The sequence below is a fragment of the Macrosteles quadrilineatus genome, unplaced genomic scaffold (genome assembly GCF_028750875.1).
Source record: "Macrosteles quadrilineatus isolate MER2022 unplaced genomic scaffold, UCM_ALF_1.0 Scaffold_5__1_contigs__length_97177068, whole genome shotgun sequence".
NCBI lineage: Eukaryota > Metazoa > Arthropoda > Insecta > Hemiptera > Cicadellidae > Macrosteles > Macrosteles quadrilineatus.
In genome coordinates, this window is record NW_026542598.1 from 33,072,627 (window position 1) to 33,090,506 (window position 17,880).

A 17,880-nucleotide genomic window follows, 5' to 3' on the forward strand; every position below is an offset into this window, starting at 1 on the left:
ATTCAATATTTAAAATATGAATCGGCCATTTGTAGTCGTGTGTGAAAAAATTCGATTAATTTGGTCCTGTGGTTTTGCAAGATTTAAAGACTGTCACAATCATTTAATTAAGTGAAGATGTGGAAAATTCAGAGCGTATTTTCTACACATTTTTGTACTCGTGAGGTTTCAGTCACCACAATCCATTAGTTTATGTTTGAAATACCCACAAAAATAGTAATTTTATATTTTTCATATTGGTTGTATTTTATCAAATATCAATTAATTTTGTTACTAAGCTGTTTAGCATGTCAAGGATACCTACACTGGATCTTGAGCTAAAGCACTTGACACTCGATATTGTTGATACCCGGAGCATTGTGAGGTTTCACCTTCTCCATGAGCTAATGCAGTTCCCTTTAACAGAAACCATACTTAGGTTAATCGCTTATAGCCAGTGACCTATAAATTATATAATAGATTATCAGAGACAGCCTAATGTAAAATGCATTTTTACGAGTTGAATTTTTAAGTTGTTAATTTTGGGGAAAGATTGACTGATCAATGGGAATTATATCCATTAGACTTGTTACTTTTAGAATACTCTACCTATAAAGTCTAGTATCGTCAATTTGTGTGTAGACAAAATCGCATTCCATAGTTCAAAAATGTTTTATCGTTGATGAAACATGTTTTGATACTTGCAATTTTTTCTTGAAATGACTTGAAGTTTTTGTTATCTCTACTTAAGGGGTTTTTTTACAAACAAACTACCAATTTTAAACCTAATCTAGTAAAACTATTTTAGGAGCTGCACAATTTTTATCTTTCATAAATTGGGGTTTTTATAAACTGTATAACCTAAAGATGGCCGGATATTTTTGTGAGAGCCAAGTGAGATTAATAAAATGAGATTAATAAAGATTAATGAAATTAATATATAATTATTACTTTACGGATTGCGAATTTTCAATTAATTTGTGTTAAATTAAAGTTGACTTGCCGGATACGAAATAATATCTCCGAGCAATTCTGTTTTAAAATTTATTTAGTTGGAATTAACGTAAAACTTGATGGAAAGACGGCGAAGTAAGAGGAAGAAGCTACGTTAAAACGTAACGACATTTTGACAGTTGGAAGTCTGCCGAGCGTGCAGTCTTGCACCATCGCGGGAATTAGAGAAAGGAGAAATAAGTCATTTGCTGTGGAGCGGAGCACTCCGTCTCGTGGGAAATTTTCAACGGACATTTTAAAGTATTGGTTGGTAATCTTTCATTGTGAATAGGGATTATGTTCTTGAAGTTTACTTAGAACTGTGTTTCAGTTGAATCGTGAGTTTAATAAGAATATAAATTAAGTGCTCACTTTGAAGTAATACATTAGAATTCAAATATAATAGCTAATTCTTCTAGTATGGAATATAAAATGTCCTTACTTAACTGCTAAGGCTACACTACTAGACGGTTACGCTTTTTAAGGTATAATAATTTTAATGTGTTATATTATATTGGCAATATTTATATTTTAACATGAGCAAGGTTTTAACAAGGTTATACGTTTTCATGCGTTCGGATCTTGGTAATGGTTTTTTAAAGAGTTTAGCGGTCCTTTTTACCTTTCATCTGCCTGTCCACATAGGCCATAGCGGTCTGTGCATGGAACATATGCAGCAAAGAAAGGGGTGAAAGACTACAACTAGTGAAATGTACTACTGATAAAAATAGTGCAGGTATCCTCATCCGAACCCATGCTATCGCTGCCGAGGCCCTGTGGTGCTATCGACTCAATATTTTATAGAAAAATATTCATTTTGTAACAAACAAAAGACAAGCAAATACAATTCGTAATACCTACCACAAAATTCACCATCATCTGGGTTACCCTGATTGTTTAACAAACCTAAAAAACAATTTACTTTTAAAACGTTCTTGATACTATTTGGGACAAGGCAAGATAAACTTCACTGGAGTGTTTTCTTTCCAATGTTTTCTCGCGGTATAATCTTGTGCAAATATCATAAACCGAACAAGCGGCTAAGTGAAGTGGTCAAATGTTTAGACAGGATAGAGTAAACTGTTGAGGCCGACAGAGTTTACAGTAAACACTGATGTAGCCACGAGAAACCTCCAAGAGAAGTTTGTTGCTTAATAACAAGCAAGCTTTTAGTTATGTTTATTTAGACGAAGTTTATAGGTGGTACACTGATTTTACCAAATAAGTTTTTGTTTTAACTTAAAAATGTAGTACAAAACCCCTCGCATCAGTCAGCATGATAACTTCCTGAATAGTCTTTATGTGTATTTTAGAATGATATATCACAAAATGAGGGGTTTCATAGTGTATAAATATACATTATCAGTTTTACTAGTTTTTTTTTTACTCTATTAAACCATACTCTGCAAGGTGGAATCTATCTTCTGACCCTTCGTGAACCTGGGTACTGGCCAATGGGTTATATAGGGCTCTGGTCAGTACTAGTTAGATTAATGGTAAGGAGGCAGGTTCCATCAAACACACTATAGTACAAAACGTCCCAACTAGTCGCTAGTCAACGACTATGCTTGTAGAGAAATAAATCTCCTCCCACGTACACATCTACTACCTGCTCTAGTGGCTTACCTTGGGTATAATAATTTACATAGACTCACTACCGTGCACTATCCATTGAAATTTTACATTCAGGTTTTAGAATATGTAACTAGGCAGTTGAAAATTTAAACCGTATCAGCAAACTGACACACAATTTCACCTATTAGCTTGCCAACATTCCTAATGAAGGGTAAGCGGTAGGAGTAACTATAAAATTTGCTACAGTACCGTAAAATCACAATAACTTTTGAACCGTAATTTTTAAAGCATTTGGGTTTGTACCACGTTTTAGAGTTAAGGGGCCATAACATACTAAGCCGTTTTTGGGTTAATCCGACTTTTCCGTTATTTTATGGGATTTTCTGGGAAAATCTTCATTAAAAATCAAAATTTAAAAAAAAGCCCGGAGTGCATGGATTAGTGCTGTACCTACATACTAAATTTCGTCACAAAATGTGGGCTGTAGCTCTGTAATCATCAAGTCACAGAAAGTAAACGAATGAAGAAAAAATCAGCCACTTCAGTACTTCGAAAGGCACTATTTTGAAATAATACTTCGCTCAGGCTTTGCTTCTACCGGCGCTCTAAAATGTTTCGGAGTTATGCCTTTCCTAAACATGCCTTTCAGAGTTTTGCCTTTTGAAGTAGGTCCTAGATCACCCACGATGATGTATACAATCAACGTCTGATTCCCCTAATCCTACAAGTCACTGTGGAGAGTTTAACGTGGGGTTGACCCAGTAAACCGCGGTAAAGACCAAGGCCTCGCCTCGTATGGAGGTTGTCCTGGCTCATTGTCTCCGCCGAGGTCACTTTCAGTCTCTCGCCACCTTTGTTTTTGTTGTTATAGTAATCTGCTTCGACGCTATCGAGGTAAGCTTTGTCTTACTTCAAAGGACTTACTTCAAATATTACTTACGATTTGGTGACGATTTTCTTTGCCGAAGTTTCTTCCTTAAAATAGTGGAAACGAGTCACTGTAAGAGTATACTGCTGTCCATTATTGTTTGACGTTTGATTTGTTAATCTATTTTATGCTGTACAAAATATTTGGGGTTCAAAAAGGGAAAACCTATTTGTACCTCATAAAACCCCCTTACGAAACCCCTTTCTTATAGTCCAATCATGCAGGTCCGCAAACTCAAATTAATGTAGATTTTACAAGTTTGTGCCGGATTTCAACAAAATCATCCGACACGCACACACACATATACATATTTTGTGCGTGGGAATTTTACCGGATGGTGTTTTTGGCCTCTGGGGATATCAAACGAAAAATCAAATCGGTCCCGGGTCTAGGTCCATGAGACCTACGGTAATTGCAAATTCCCTACGGTACACTAAAAGTTACAGATGGTACATAATACCTAGTTTAAGTATCCAACGTCTGTTAATACAATATTCTGTACCAAACCGTTGAAGGTGTTATGCCTGTGGTGATGTACAACAGATGACTTTTACACGTTGTAGATGGCCAGCGTTATCATGATGTAACCCAACACTTTCCCCACGATGTGTTGCTTCATTTGGCTCGTCTTCAACACGTTGCTACAGTAAATTGAACACTATTTTCTATCAGATTTCTTGCTAATATATATAAATGTTGGGCTTTTCTGACTACCTTAATCATAATAACGTGAATAAGAATGGGTAGAGAGCCAAGTGGTAGAGTGCGGAACTTCGGTTCCCAAGGTCTCGGGTTCAAATCCCGTCAATCACCAATGGATTTTATCCAAGTGAATCCCGCGACCCCCTCCATACAGGCTGAAGTAAAGTGGAAAAAAAATTCCGGGCTAGAACCTAGAGGAATTAAAAAAAGAGTTTGATGGTAATATTTTATTAGAAGATATCCCTAATGAAAACAAAAGTCGCAGGTGCTAGAAAAAGATTTGTTCTTCACCCAACAGTAACATTTTATTAATACAATACCATATTATAAGCTTTTCAATAACATCTTTAAATTGAGTAACATTAAGTGTTTATACTAACTGATAAAAACTTTTCAAACGCAATTAATTTTTAATATCGTACTTTTTAACTCATTTTAAGAATGGGCCCACAAAAAATTGCATATAAATTCCACACACGTTGTGAAACGATGAACTTAGCTCAACAATCTTTGAGTCATTAATAATTTAATTTTAGTTTTTTTCTTCTGAATTATGTTTTCTCTCGTTTCTGATAAATTAAAGACTGGTGCGAGCAGGTTTAGTAAAAGTGACATGCTTCCCGTTGCGTGATCGTCGTTAACACTTGCGTGTGTAATACCAACGTTAATATCGTTTAAGGTTTATGTAATTTGAAACGAAAGTTGGATATTTTAATAAGTTATCAAGCCCCAGCAATAATGTAGGTTTTAAATTGGGTGGCATTTCTAGGTTTAAATCGGGTGTCTCGAATTTTACGTTAAATCGAATCTTTTTCTCTTGTATAGCTAGGTAACTTTTCTACAGTTGTCATTTGATCACTTTTGGGTTACACTACGCAGTAAAGTCTCAATATCGGTAATTATTATAATAATCGTACTTTTTTTATTTCACCCACTAGATTTAATATGTTATCTATGTAATTCACTATACCGTTGTTTGCAAAGCTCTATTTATTATGTAACTAACATTTCCTGTTATGTACATTTTTAAAGATGATGGTATGGAAAATGTACTGGCAAATAAATTCATAAATACAAAGAAGACATCAATGAATTCAGATTTGGGACAAACATAACCTAAAATATTGTCTTTTGTTGATCTATACGCTTGATTATAACGTCGTATGTAGTAGGAATATGTTTAATATATGGTGGTACGTAGCAGAATTATTTTATTGCCAAAAATATTTTAACTTGCTACAAAAATTTTAGAAAATAAAACAATAAGTAGTTGAATTTTAAATAAATTCAAAGTGACTTTTGGTCAGGAATTTAGACGTTGGGAAAAAAACAACTATTATATTACATACAGGTACCAGGAATCAGTTGGGCTTCAAAAAAACGTTTAAGCAAATATTTTATACATTCTAACAATGTATTTTTAAACTAGTCTTGCATTGAACTACGCTATCAGGTTTCATAGGAAGCATAGATTTTCATTTGTATTGTGTCAGAGACAGAGTTGAACACATCGTCGATATTAGCACGACATATGGGCAGCCACAGCCACCAACATTTCGGTCAAGGTAGACGCTGCTAATGCTTTCACTGCCTCCTGTATATGATCAGGTAGACACAACATTAGGAGTTTAACATTGCTTGGCACCAACACTGGGGAATAGAGGAATTATTGATTGGTGAGGGGGGTTTTGACGACTTTGTCCTTCCTCAAGTTCTACTGGGACAATTTAGAAGATAAAAAGAGCTGAGCAGGTGTTTTTTGTTTGGGAAACCTTCTTTACCAATTGCAGTTTTAGGTTAGGTTAGAAAAACTCGCTTGAGCATTCAGTAAAGTAATCGTTGATCAAAGGCTGCCAAACTACCAACCTACGAATACCCTACGTAAATTCACAAAGTTAAAGATCGCAAATTATTTAGTATGGTTGTTACACTGAATCGGGTAAATATAAGTATTACAGGTTGAAATGGGGATTCACAAACCTATTTCGTATAGATTTGGTACGGAGTTTCTTCCTGCCTATCACTTAGTCAATGACCCCTCTTTCTTTGATGGTCCTTTCTACTTGCTACCTCTGTAGGCTTGTGGAAGAGGTATACTGTAGTGTTCGAATTTACCCGCGCTATATGTCCGACAGAATCACGTCAAGCAAGTTATCCACGTCTACCAGATACACAATCAGTCATCGTTTGTGTCTGTATGAGGCCGCTCACCTCCACCATATGGTTATCCGCAGGCTTACCGTGTAGTCATCAATTAATTAATTGTCTGGCTGTGCTACAAAGCAACACACAGCATGAGTAACGTCACTTGAGTAGATAACATGAGTAACATAATAGTATTGGTGGGTTAGGGTTGATAAGGAACGTGACTTTTGTTGGATAAAATTAGTAACATACGAGTTTTTCCTGGTCTTACTTGTTTTTTTTTTGTCACCAACACCCTCTTCGTTAGTAGAATGGTTGACAAGTGGACCAAATTATTCTTCAATTTGATAGTAGCTAGACAGTATATTAAGTTTCTGTTTCATTATTTAAGAAGAATCAGTAACGACAATATAATTAATTTAAATCGTTAGAAATTTAGTACGCGTTTTTCAAAGATGGAGCTCATTCCTATAATTTCTGCGTGCTTGTGAGAATACAACCCTTGACAAAGAATTTCAAACGTCTACACTGGTCTTTCTACATGAGACAATATTTGATTACGATTACATCCTACATTTTACTAACTGTATTACTATACTCCGTTCACAAAATCTAGGTGGTTTGAGGGGGAATCCCACACTACTTTTTTACCTTTTATAGTGCAGCTGATTTATATGTTGGTGAACCTCAGCTGTTGAGCTTTTATCTGTAAAGTTAGGTTCAAATGGAGGGATATATTTCTTCCCCAAACCGCTAAAATGTTGTTAACAGAAACGTCATAAATTAAATACCACTATTTAGGCCTTACTATCTTTAATCAGCTGTTTTCATAAAATATTTGCTTAGCCATAGCTTCCTAATGTTATAGCGCTTCTTGTATTCCTGCTTCAAACAATTGCAACACTGTTTGCGCTATTGGTTGTTAAGGTTGATGTATTGGCTCACTTTTTACCCAGACACGGAAACTTTTTCACTCTGGTCCCTCTCGGCTCATCAATACAGCCGCCTCATCTCTCTATCTCTCTCACAACAAACCCCCGACTTGTCGGTCAGCTGATTTATGGGGCAGCTTTTTCATCGCCACGTCTTTTTCAGAGATTCCCCCGAACAGGATTCCAGAATCAGTTGAACCAATCGATTCCCACTTTAGGATTGCTTGCGTCATAGTTGTTATTCGTTTTAGTAGGTTTTTTTCATGTTATATTTTCGCATAAAATGTCTAAGGATAGGTAGTAAAACTATTGCAACAGCTAAACAATAAACGAATTCAATAAGTATTGTTAATGTTAACAAGAACCTTTTTTTTGCCGTCGGTAGTGCACATAATTATGTTTAGTGTAATGTATGGTGATACAATTTTTTTTTTAGTTTTTTACTATTATTGTGTACAATTAGCAGAGTTACACAAACGTTTGAACTGTTTGAGTTATTCCCACTTGGTCTATAGTAGTATGAATAACTTCCGTCAATGGTAAATATTACATTTATTTTATAACGTTAATAAATAACGTTATAAACATTCTACTTTCATAAATCATAATGATTAAGAACAAATTTATGGCTGGTGTAATACATTTTTACGTTACCAACAAAAAATTAGATTTTTTAATATTTTATACTTATTTTGAAATAGTTGAAACATTAAGAAAAAAATCATAGTAGTGTACGTTTTGTTACCAAAGTTTCTTCGCAATTTACACCAATATTTGTGAATCAACAAAATGATTATCATAAGATAAAGAGAGCGTTTGATGAAGATAATTCCACGATGAGAATAAAATCTCAACTCTTTTCACTGCAATGCTATTCGTCCAAGTTCGCCATTGTACAGTCTACAGTATACAGTTAAGTCATCTATTATTTAGCCGAGAACCCTACATCAACCTAGGGGTGTTCTACATTCACATAAGGGCTGTTATGAGAATGTCTCACAATGAGTACACGCGCCTAATGGCCCATGTTGCCTCCTCCATTACTTACATCTACATTTGGAATATTTACATTACGTTATTCGTGTTTGTCGTAATGTATGTGTCCCGTAGAGAAGTAAGCTGCTTGTGGGAGAGCTCGGGGTTTTGGCCTCAGAGGTCCCGGGCTCAAATCCCGCCAATTACAATCCCGCAACCCTCTAAAGTATAAAATGAAATAATGTGTAAAAACAGTTCCAGGCTAAAAAAAAAACTAGAAAATGAAATGTCCATCCTTAAATTTCACTGTGTGTAATATACTCTTCACCTACATATAAATTAAATATAGTACAAATACACACACTATAAACCACAGCAATATAGTAATTACCTGACCTTCTTTCCCCTTATTATCGAAATGATTATAATTTAGGAGGATCTCCGTTAACAAAATGTTATAATTTGCATGTGAGATCTATTCTTGTTCCTTTTCTAGATGAGTTAAATTACAGTTTACTATGTTTACCACTAAAACATAATCTGCGGAGTTAGGTGGGATTCGAACCAGTGACGCTCTTATTGCGTAGCTTAAAGCAATCGGCGATTGTTAGGATTTGAACACGTTTCTTCAAGACGGAAGTCTATCGTCCCCCCCCCCCCAGACGTCTCCTTTTGATGAACTTATGTTCCACCAAATGCAAGATATTTTATAAAATAATACTACATGAAACTCTCAATTAGAATTCCTCGTGTAGTAATTGTGTATTTCTTACAAAGGCTAGTTGACTCAAAAAAATATTAAAACAGCCCCCTTTTCTTCTATTAATAAACCCTTTATATAGAAATCGACTATAAGTAATCCATCGAAACATTGCTTGAATATCAAAATGTTGTCAAATAATACTCTTCCTGGAAAATCCTGTAAGAATTTCTCATTTGGATTTTGTAATACGAATACCTCTTACAAAGGCTGTGTAGTAAGATATTACTTTGAGCAAATCTGTGCTTGATCTTTGTTCGTGTATGTACCATTGTAAAGCGTCGTTTCCATTCAGTTAACTTATTGTAATATTCTCGTCGAGATTGCATTTCTGTGAAATACGTTTCCGTATTATTCGTGTTAAGCCCTGAAATTCCGTTTTGAAATTAATTACTGTATTACCATTGGTTTTAGCGAATTTACTATACAAAGACAAAAATTAACAGTACATCCCATGGTAAGACCTATATCCCGTGACAGTTTTTTTTGTTTTTATGTCCCCAGTGGCTAATAAAACCATTAGTTCAATTTCATCATCTACGTTTGTCTGAGTGTGTTCGCGAACCAGCATGATCGGACTTTGGGGACCGAGTTCAATTGGGTGAAATTGGCGTTTCCCATTTTGGACCCCCCAAAACAAATATTATATTTCATACTAAACTATTATTTTAAAATAAAAAACACTTTATAACCTTCCCTATTGCAGAAAACCTAAAATTACCTGTTTATATGGAAAATAAATCTAGCAATGTTTAGGAATAATATTAGTGAAAATCCAACCAGGTATGTTTGCTTCTGCAGGTTTGCAGCAACGGGGGTTTTGTCAAAGTAATGTGGTATTTCCATGTGTGTTCCCCGGTCTACTTGACGTTGGTAAGTGGTACGGTGGTAAGGCGGTACGTGCCGTTTGGAAAGTACGGGACCGTTTATGAATGACCCACGTATGCGACCGCGGGCGCATTATAATTGTTGTGTGTTCAAAATGCAAAGAGGTTCGCGGCTAGACGTGCCTCGTGTCCGTGACTATAGCAACGTTCTGTTATCGTTGAAATATCAGTAGTGATGTGGAACGACTGAATTTTGTTCAGGTTTTGTTCGTACAAAGAAATATTTAGGTTTACATGTAGGTTATGATTAGGAATTTTATTTGTTACTTTTTAGGTTACTAATATTGTATTTTATGTTGTTTGTGATTGATTTGGATTGAACTTGAATGTATCGCTATTTTAAACACAAAGTTCCACCGTAAAATAACGGTAATGAATAAAATAAATGCAATTATGTACCATTCAACACTACACATGAATTACTAAAAATTGTAAATGTTACAGTAATTGTTACATCCAATACGCAAAACATATGTTATTTTATTGTGTTACGTCATACTGCGAATTAGGTTAGCCTAGTATACATTGTTGCTATCGTCCCACTTATAGGACCCATATAATACTTGTTTGTTTTGCTTGGCTTAAACTTGTTTAACTGTTTTCTTGTTTTGCACTAATTTTATTTTCACCAAACAATGATTGTAACGAGTTTCGTTTGTAAAAAATATAGTCTACTTTTTACAATTTAATTTGCTGTACTACAGTATTATATTCGTTATTCATCGTTAATATATGGTGGGACGGCACGTAAAAGCACTGAACATTAGCGTTAATCTAAGAGTCACCAGTAAGAAGCGGTTTAAGCTAACAAGCGACGGTTTAAGTGGTTCTACTCGAGATCAGAATAAAAGCCAATCGTTCAATTTGATTGGTGTATATCGGTATCGGTTGTATTTTTCTGTCAGTAAAGAAGTTTTTTGTATCTTCCCCTCTATCTGTATTCTATGTGAAGCAGTTATACTCCACGCAAAGCATACATTAAAAGGTTTGATATGCTTGGTAAAAATTTATAATTTGTTGTGTTTTTATGTCAATATAAAATAATTGCTTGGCGGGTACCACCGTATCGGTATCCGATATACGTACTGTACATCGCTATCGCTACAGTCGCTTAGCAACAGCTATCGATTCGGTGCTCGTAGCGATCCCGTTTGTGTGTTTAATATTGCATATTTATGCCAGTAGAAGACAATGTTTGTCTCAATTTTTAACCGATATCGAATTGATAACCTTGTTAACCTATTTTTCCGTTTCATGTTTGCTAATGTCATTGAAATTAATAACAACTTTTTAAGTAGACATAGTTCGAAACACGCTCTCGTCACTGTGTAAGCAAACATATTGATGAATAAGATCATTAAAATATAGCAGAAGGACAAGTTGGATCCGAGTACAGAATCGACTTCTCTAGGAATTGAATCAGCAACCTTCAGATATTAAGGCAAATATTAATAACTGGGTACTCAGCCGTGTGGATACTGAAGAAGCATTTTCACTACCGCACCTAGATCCAATTCACTCTCAGTTTTCCGCTAGGCCCGTTACCACCGCCTATTTTAACCGGTTGTTCTATTAGCATGCTAGGATCACCTCATTAACATATGTACACTATTATGGCCACACTGCTCTAGAATTCGCGGCCAAACCACTTTCATCCCTATCGTCATTGGTTTCTCCGACCTGGATCAGTTTACATTCATTAATTAAGTAAACATATCTTCCATTCAAGTTGTAGTGAAAGTAATCGCCGGCTGTGAATGTATACTGTTAGTTTTCGTACATATGGGTGGAGTAAATAGATGTATAGGCGTATGCAAAATGAGGTTAACGCTGTTTACTTGGTCTTTGCTTGATAATACTTTGAAAGGTATTTTATGAGAAGAAAGGCGCACTTCCTTTTCACAAGGGGACTATAAGAAGATCACCTTACTGAAATGATGTTGCTGAATGTTCTGGTGAACTCATTCTTAATGGATCTTCTAAGATAAGCTCATTCTCGTTTGTTTGAACTTTAATGTTTACTTAGCTGAATATAAGTTCTCCAAGTTGGCTAGGGGAGCTGCGCCAGGACAGCTTCATCATTCTCGTTGAATGTTTGATCTAACTTAGATTATGTTTCCCCTTGTACTTTCTTTTCGATTGATACCTTAAGTTTCACTCTTACACCATCTCATGTTCCTCTCTTGCCTGTTGCAGCTCGATCATTGGATAGAGAACCAGCGCCTGGACAACTGCATTGTTCTTGTTGAATGTTTGATCTACCGAAGCCTGTGTGTATCCTTCGATTTTCTTTTCAACCCATGTCTTATGTTTCACTTTTACACCATCTCATGTTCCTCTCTTGACTGTTGCAGCTCGATCATTGCCTAGAGGAGCTGCGCCAGGACAACTGCATTATTCTTGTTGAATGTTTTGATCTACTAAAGACTATGTTTCCCCTTTGATTTTCTTTTCAACCCATGTCTTTAGTTTCACTTTTACACCATCTCATGTTCCTTCATTGACTGTTGCAGCTCGACCATTGGCTAGAGGAGCTGCACCAGGACAACTGCATTATTTTCATTGAATGTTTGATCTGCCAAAGCCTGTGTTTATCCTTGGGTTTTCTTCTCAACCCATGTCTTTAGTTTCACTTTTACACCATCTCATGTTCCTTCATTGACTGTTGCAGCTCGACCATTGCCTAGAGGAGCTGCGCCAGGACAACTGCATTATTCTTGTTGAATGTTTTGATCTACTAAAGACTATGTTTCCCCTTCGATTTTCTTTTCAACCCATGTCTTTAGTTTCACTTTTACACCATCTCATGTTCCTTCATTGACTGTTGCAGCTCGACCATTGGCTAGAGGAGCTGCACCAGGACAACTGCATTATTTTCATTGAATGTTTGATCTGCCAAAGCCTGTGTTTATCCTTGGGTTTTCTTCTCAACCCATGTCTTTAGTTTCACTTTTACACCATCTCATGTTCCTTCATTGACTGTTGCAGCTCGACCATTGGCTAGAGGAGCTGCGCCAGGACGGCTGCGATGAAGCGCCAGACACTCTGGAGGCGGCCGAGCGGCAGCTAGAGGAGTGTGCTAGACAGAGGGACTCTTGTCTGGACGCCTCCGTCACTACCATCAGTCAGGGCGACACCTTGCTGCAGGAGTTGAGGTAGGAAGCACTCCTCTAGTGTGTAGTGATCAAAGTTGACATAGATGATACCAAAATGCCTGTACGAGTTTGAAGTAATAATGAAATTTTTTAGGATGTTTGATATGATGATAGTTCTTTGGCATTTGCCATAGGTCTGTGCATTCTTGGCCGTTCTCATAGTGATTACGGCGTTAACCGCGTCAATTTTAGTTTGCAGCAAGACGTTTCACCCTATAAAAAGATTCGACTATAAAAATATTTTGTAAGGACTACGGTTGAAATGAATTTAATTTTATAATGAAGTACTTAGCAGATACATGCTCAGATTCTTCTTCACTGAGGACTGATTGGGCCTCTACACGGGACGACAAAACGTCTGGCAACAATCTAAAACTGACGACGCGTTTGCCAAAATTGCCATCGATCCCAATATATTTCCGTGACTCGCAGCAAAATAGAAGTTCGTTGGTACTGTGTTTCTCATGAAAGAGTAATAATGCACCTTGTACGGATTTCAATATATAGGCAACGTTATCTACATTCTTATTTTTCAAGATGATCAATGTGCATATAGTGTAACACGAGGGAAACAGCTATCGGCTCCTGATCGTAGCCCTTTGATGTAAGCGAATAACTGTAATAATACTTTCAATAAACCGAAACAACTAAAAAACCTTAATTACCCAATTGAGTCTTGTGTTAGAAAATGTGGTAGAAATTTTGATCAGTAAGTTTCGTTCGAAGAAGTAATTCGAAGAAGTCTTCTTTTGTGTACCTTTGACAATCTTCAGATAATCTCTCCCGATTTCCGGTAAAGAGCTTCTAATGTTTAGCGTTGTAGTTAAAATAAAATAATTGAATATGGGTACTTCTGAACTTACCTACTTTTGATTATATTTTGCTGTTACAAAATCAAACGTATTGAGCAACGAGTATCAACCTAAAATATTATTGTAGTTTGACGTGATAAATTTCTTTGTCAATGCTTTACCAGTTTAACTCACTCTCACTTTCCACAATCGCCTTTGTTCAATTAGACTTGAACGAAATCCGTCCACGGATGATTCTTCATGATGAATATACATTTGCGAACCCATTTGTAAACATTAAGACGACCGAGGTAGGGAAGAGCCCATGACTCTTCATCTTTTAAGCCCAAATAATCTCGTCAGTGTGGGGGAGGCGGGTTCGGGTTGAAAAGGCGAAGGATTACCTTGACGTCGGCGAGCATTTCGCGCTGTCTCCCAAAGTGGCGTTTCGCTAATGTTGGGGTGGTGTTATCATTGCTAGACACGCGTATTGCTTATCATCGTAGGAATGACTCGGTAAATCGTCTGCTCGCTGCGCTCATTACATCCCCGCGGTCGTGAAATGGCCGCGAGGCTCACTTTAATGTTATTTATGCTTCATTACAACCAAATGTTAGCACACTTTGTCTTCGTAGTAACTTTCTGTATGCATGTGTGGCGGAGTAATTAGGCCTACTAATTAATTACGTTTAGTAAAGGTGCACAAGTTTTAACAAAACTTGGATATGATTGATTTTTAAAAATATTTTTCGTCATCCGGTGGTCTCGGAAAATATGCATTGGTCCATTTTATTTTTTTATTTTACTGATTTACAAGTTAGTCAAATTGGCACCAAAGAAAATATACAGTTTAACAAAAGAATGTTCGGTCAAATTACTGTCAAATGATTGCGCCCATCTCCATCAAGTTTTCAAAATATTAGCAATGGACTTGAATTAACTATATTTAACAACGTTAACTCATACATTATTCTTCAATGTTTTTTTTATTTTTTTGTTTTTATTTATTTGTTTAACAAAATAGTCAGAGCTTGTGAGTTTGAGGTTGTGTGTTTAAAAGTTAGTTTAATAAATTATAAAATCAAAGGGTTTTCGGGCTGTTTGATAATTATGCCAAGTTTCAACGTTGTAGCTAAAACGGTAGCGTATCTTTGAAATGTTGAGCCGGATTAAGATATTTTAGTTAGTTTTTTCAAACACACCATTTTGAAAGGAATTCAATTAGTGGGATCAATGAGTTTCGGGACACCTTGTATAGAGATCGTGTTCGAGGTGCAACCATTTAGAAGGTATATTTCAAAAGTTACCAAATCAACCGAATACAAGTTCGTAAATTTATCCTTCTCGTTTATTGAGTCTCTGCTAACCGATAGGCTATCAGTATAAATTCCTATCATATTAGTCTGATTTTTTAAATTCCACTTTTATTATGACTTACTTTTAAAATAAACCAGTTTTTGAGAAAGCTGTTTCCAGGTAAAATATGAACCGAGCAAGGATCTTAAAGCTATAAAATCCTTCTTTATGTTTCTGGACGTTTGGAGATCTCTTGTGATTACTTGGGTGTTAAAACCACTTTCACCTCGAGAGGTAGGGACCTGTCATGAAACTAAAAATAAAACAAAAAGTTTAGTTTTAAAATCCCAAGTCTTTGCAACAGTGTCCTCAGTCTTCGCGTGGATTAGGCCCCTCATTTCCCAGTCAAGAAGCAATTTCCTTTCCTCTTTATGGCCCTCGAGCTTCTATTTTTAGCGAATTTCCCTATAGGGAAGTAGCTATTACCGTAGGTCTCATGGTAAGACTTAGGCCCGGGACCGATTTATTTTTTCATTTTGATGTCCCCAGATGCCAAAAACACCATTCGTTCAAATTTTTATATATTTTTTCTCACTTTTGACCCTCAAAACACAAAATTTCCTAATTTTTCTCTAAACCTTCTTAAAGAGCTTAAAAAAACAAACAATTCAGTATATCAAAGTGTTTTTGTACGGTTATTGGTTACGGAGAAAACTAAAAAAATGGTAAGTTTAAAATTCCCATGTTATTCTTATGGAGAATATTGTAAAATGTTTTAGTTTGCTTGTTTATGGATATCTTTTGATCAAACTTGGCAAATGTATTCATTTTATACTATGCAATAATTATTTTACTTAAAACACACACTTTTAGCGAATTTCCCTATAGGGAAGTAGCTATTACCGTAGGTCTCATGGTAAGACTTAGGCCCGGGACCGATTTACTTTTTCATTTTAATGTCCCCAGAGGCCAAAAACACCATTCGTTCAAATTTTTATATATATATATATAGATTTATATATATATATATATGTGTCCGTGAACACGATAACTTGAGTAATTTTTATCCGATTTTGATGAAATTTGGTTTGAAGGTGTAAGGCGGGATAAACTTGAATGAGTTCGCGATCCAGCATGATCGGTCCATGGGAACAGGGTTTTATGGGGGGTTTTATGGGGTAAAAATTGGTTATTCTCACTTTTTACCCTCAAAACACAAAATTTCCCAATTTTTCTCTAAACCTTCTTAAAGAGCTTAAAAAAACAAACAATTCAGTATATCAAAGTGTTTTTGTACGGTTATTGGTTACGGAGAAAACTAAAAAAGTGGTAAATTTAAAATTCCCATGTTATTCTTTTGGAGAATATTGTAAAATGATGTAGTTTGCTTGTTTATGGATATATTTTGATCAAACTTGGCAAATTTATTTATTTTATAGTAAGCTATCAATATTTTACCAAAAACTTACTAAAAACTACTTTATTAGTTTCCTTGTAGCAGCAAACCTAGGTACTCGTTAAACCTAATGTTATTTAAATAGATCAATTCGGCCAAATGGAAATTCGCTTAGACGGCAGGTTTGCTGCGGCGGGGGTATATTAGTTTCCTTGTAGCAACAAACCTAGGTACTCGTTAAACCTAATGTTATTTAAATAGATCAATTAAAAATCAATTCAGCCAAATGGAAATTCGCTTAGACGGCAGGTTTGCTGCGGCGGGGGTATTTTGTGTTTAAGTCGTGTCTGGCCCATATTGTAAAACGCTTAAGCTTCTATAAGCAGTTTTATTAAAAATATATATTACTGAGCTGATAATTCAACTATTTACTTTGTCACTAGGCCATTGCACACTCTTTGACTGTATTACATTTGTTTTTAATCAAATAAAATCGTTAGATTTATTTTAGAATGTATTTCATCGAACCCGATTTCGAATTAACAAACAGAAACATTTCACCTTGTATATGAAACGTTTTTACTTGACAATTATTATAAGAATAACCGGTTAAACTCTCTAATTAATTACTCTTTTAATTCTATGGTAAAAGTCGTCGGTACGAGAAATATAAACTTGGGTATAAGCATTGACTATATATACATATAAGTCCCACTCTATAACCAATTGACCTGTGTTACATATTCTTAGTGCGTAAGTGAAGAAAATGACGAACCCTCAACGTTTTAGTGAATTATTGTTAAGATAGCGATACGAAAATAAATATAATTCTTGAGAAAGATTGTGTTCGATTCGACGCAACGTACAAGACATTTTCAAAAAATGAAACAATAGAAAATCATTAAGTTGGTTTTTTACACACCACAACAACACAACTCCATTGAATATAGAACATCATGAAACCCCCAGAGATTGTGCAACGGTAACATCTGCTACAGGCTACATGCGAAGGCAGGCGTTGTATGTAAATAGGAAGCTGCGCGGTCATGTATCATCTTCCTCCATTATCTTGTCTGCTAACACCTCTGTAGTGTAATATCACCTACGATAAACCCTTTCTGCTTTATAGGATCCACTGAGACGATTGATGGCGTCATTATATCGGTGATCCATAGTCTTTAGGGGCAGTGGCCGAAGAGTATAAAAATTTGCTACCGTTGTATATATGGGGGTTAGTAGGTTTGAAAAGTTAAGAATAGCTAAGTGGGTTATTTTAAATGTTTCAAAAATAGTCAAAATATTCATGTAATTTTTGTAATGCAATCAGTTACATTACATTTTCGGTGGGTGCATTTCATCGGAAATC

At 35.7% G+C, this 17,880-nt stretch overlaps 1 protein-coding gene across 5 annotated transcripts in view; it reads left to right on the top strand.

Annotated features, from left to right (window-relative positions):
* Nucleotides 1-17,880, top strand: part of LOC128994011 (triple functional domain protein-like) — a 476,534-nt gene that overhangs the window by 322,028 nt on the left and 136,626 nt on the right. For all 5 annotated transcript variants that reach the window (XM_054418203.1, XM_054418206.1, XM_054418204.1 and 2 more), the window contains one exon: nt 12,865-13,031. In XM_054418203.1, coding sequence (XP_054274178.1) covers nt 12,865-13,031 — 167 coding nt within the window. The remainder of the gene's footprint in view (nt 1-12,864; nt 13,032-17,880) is intronic.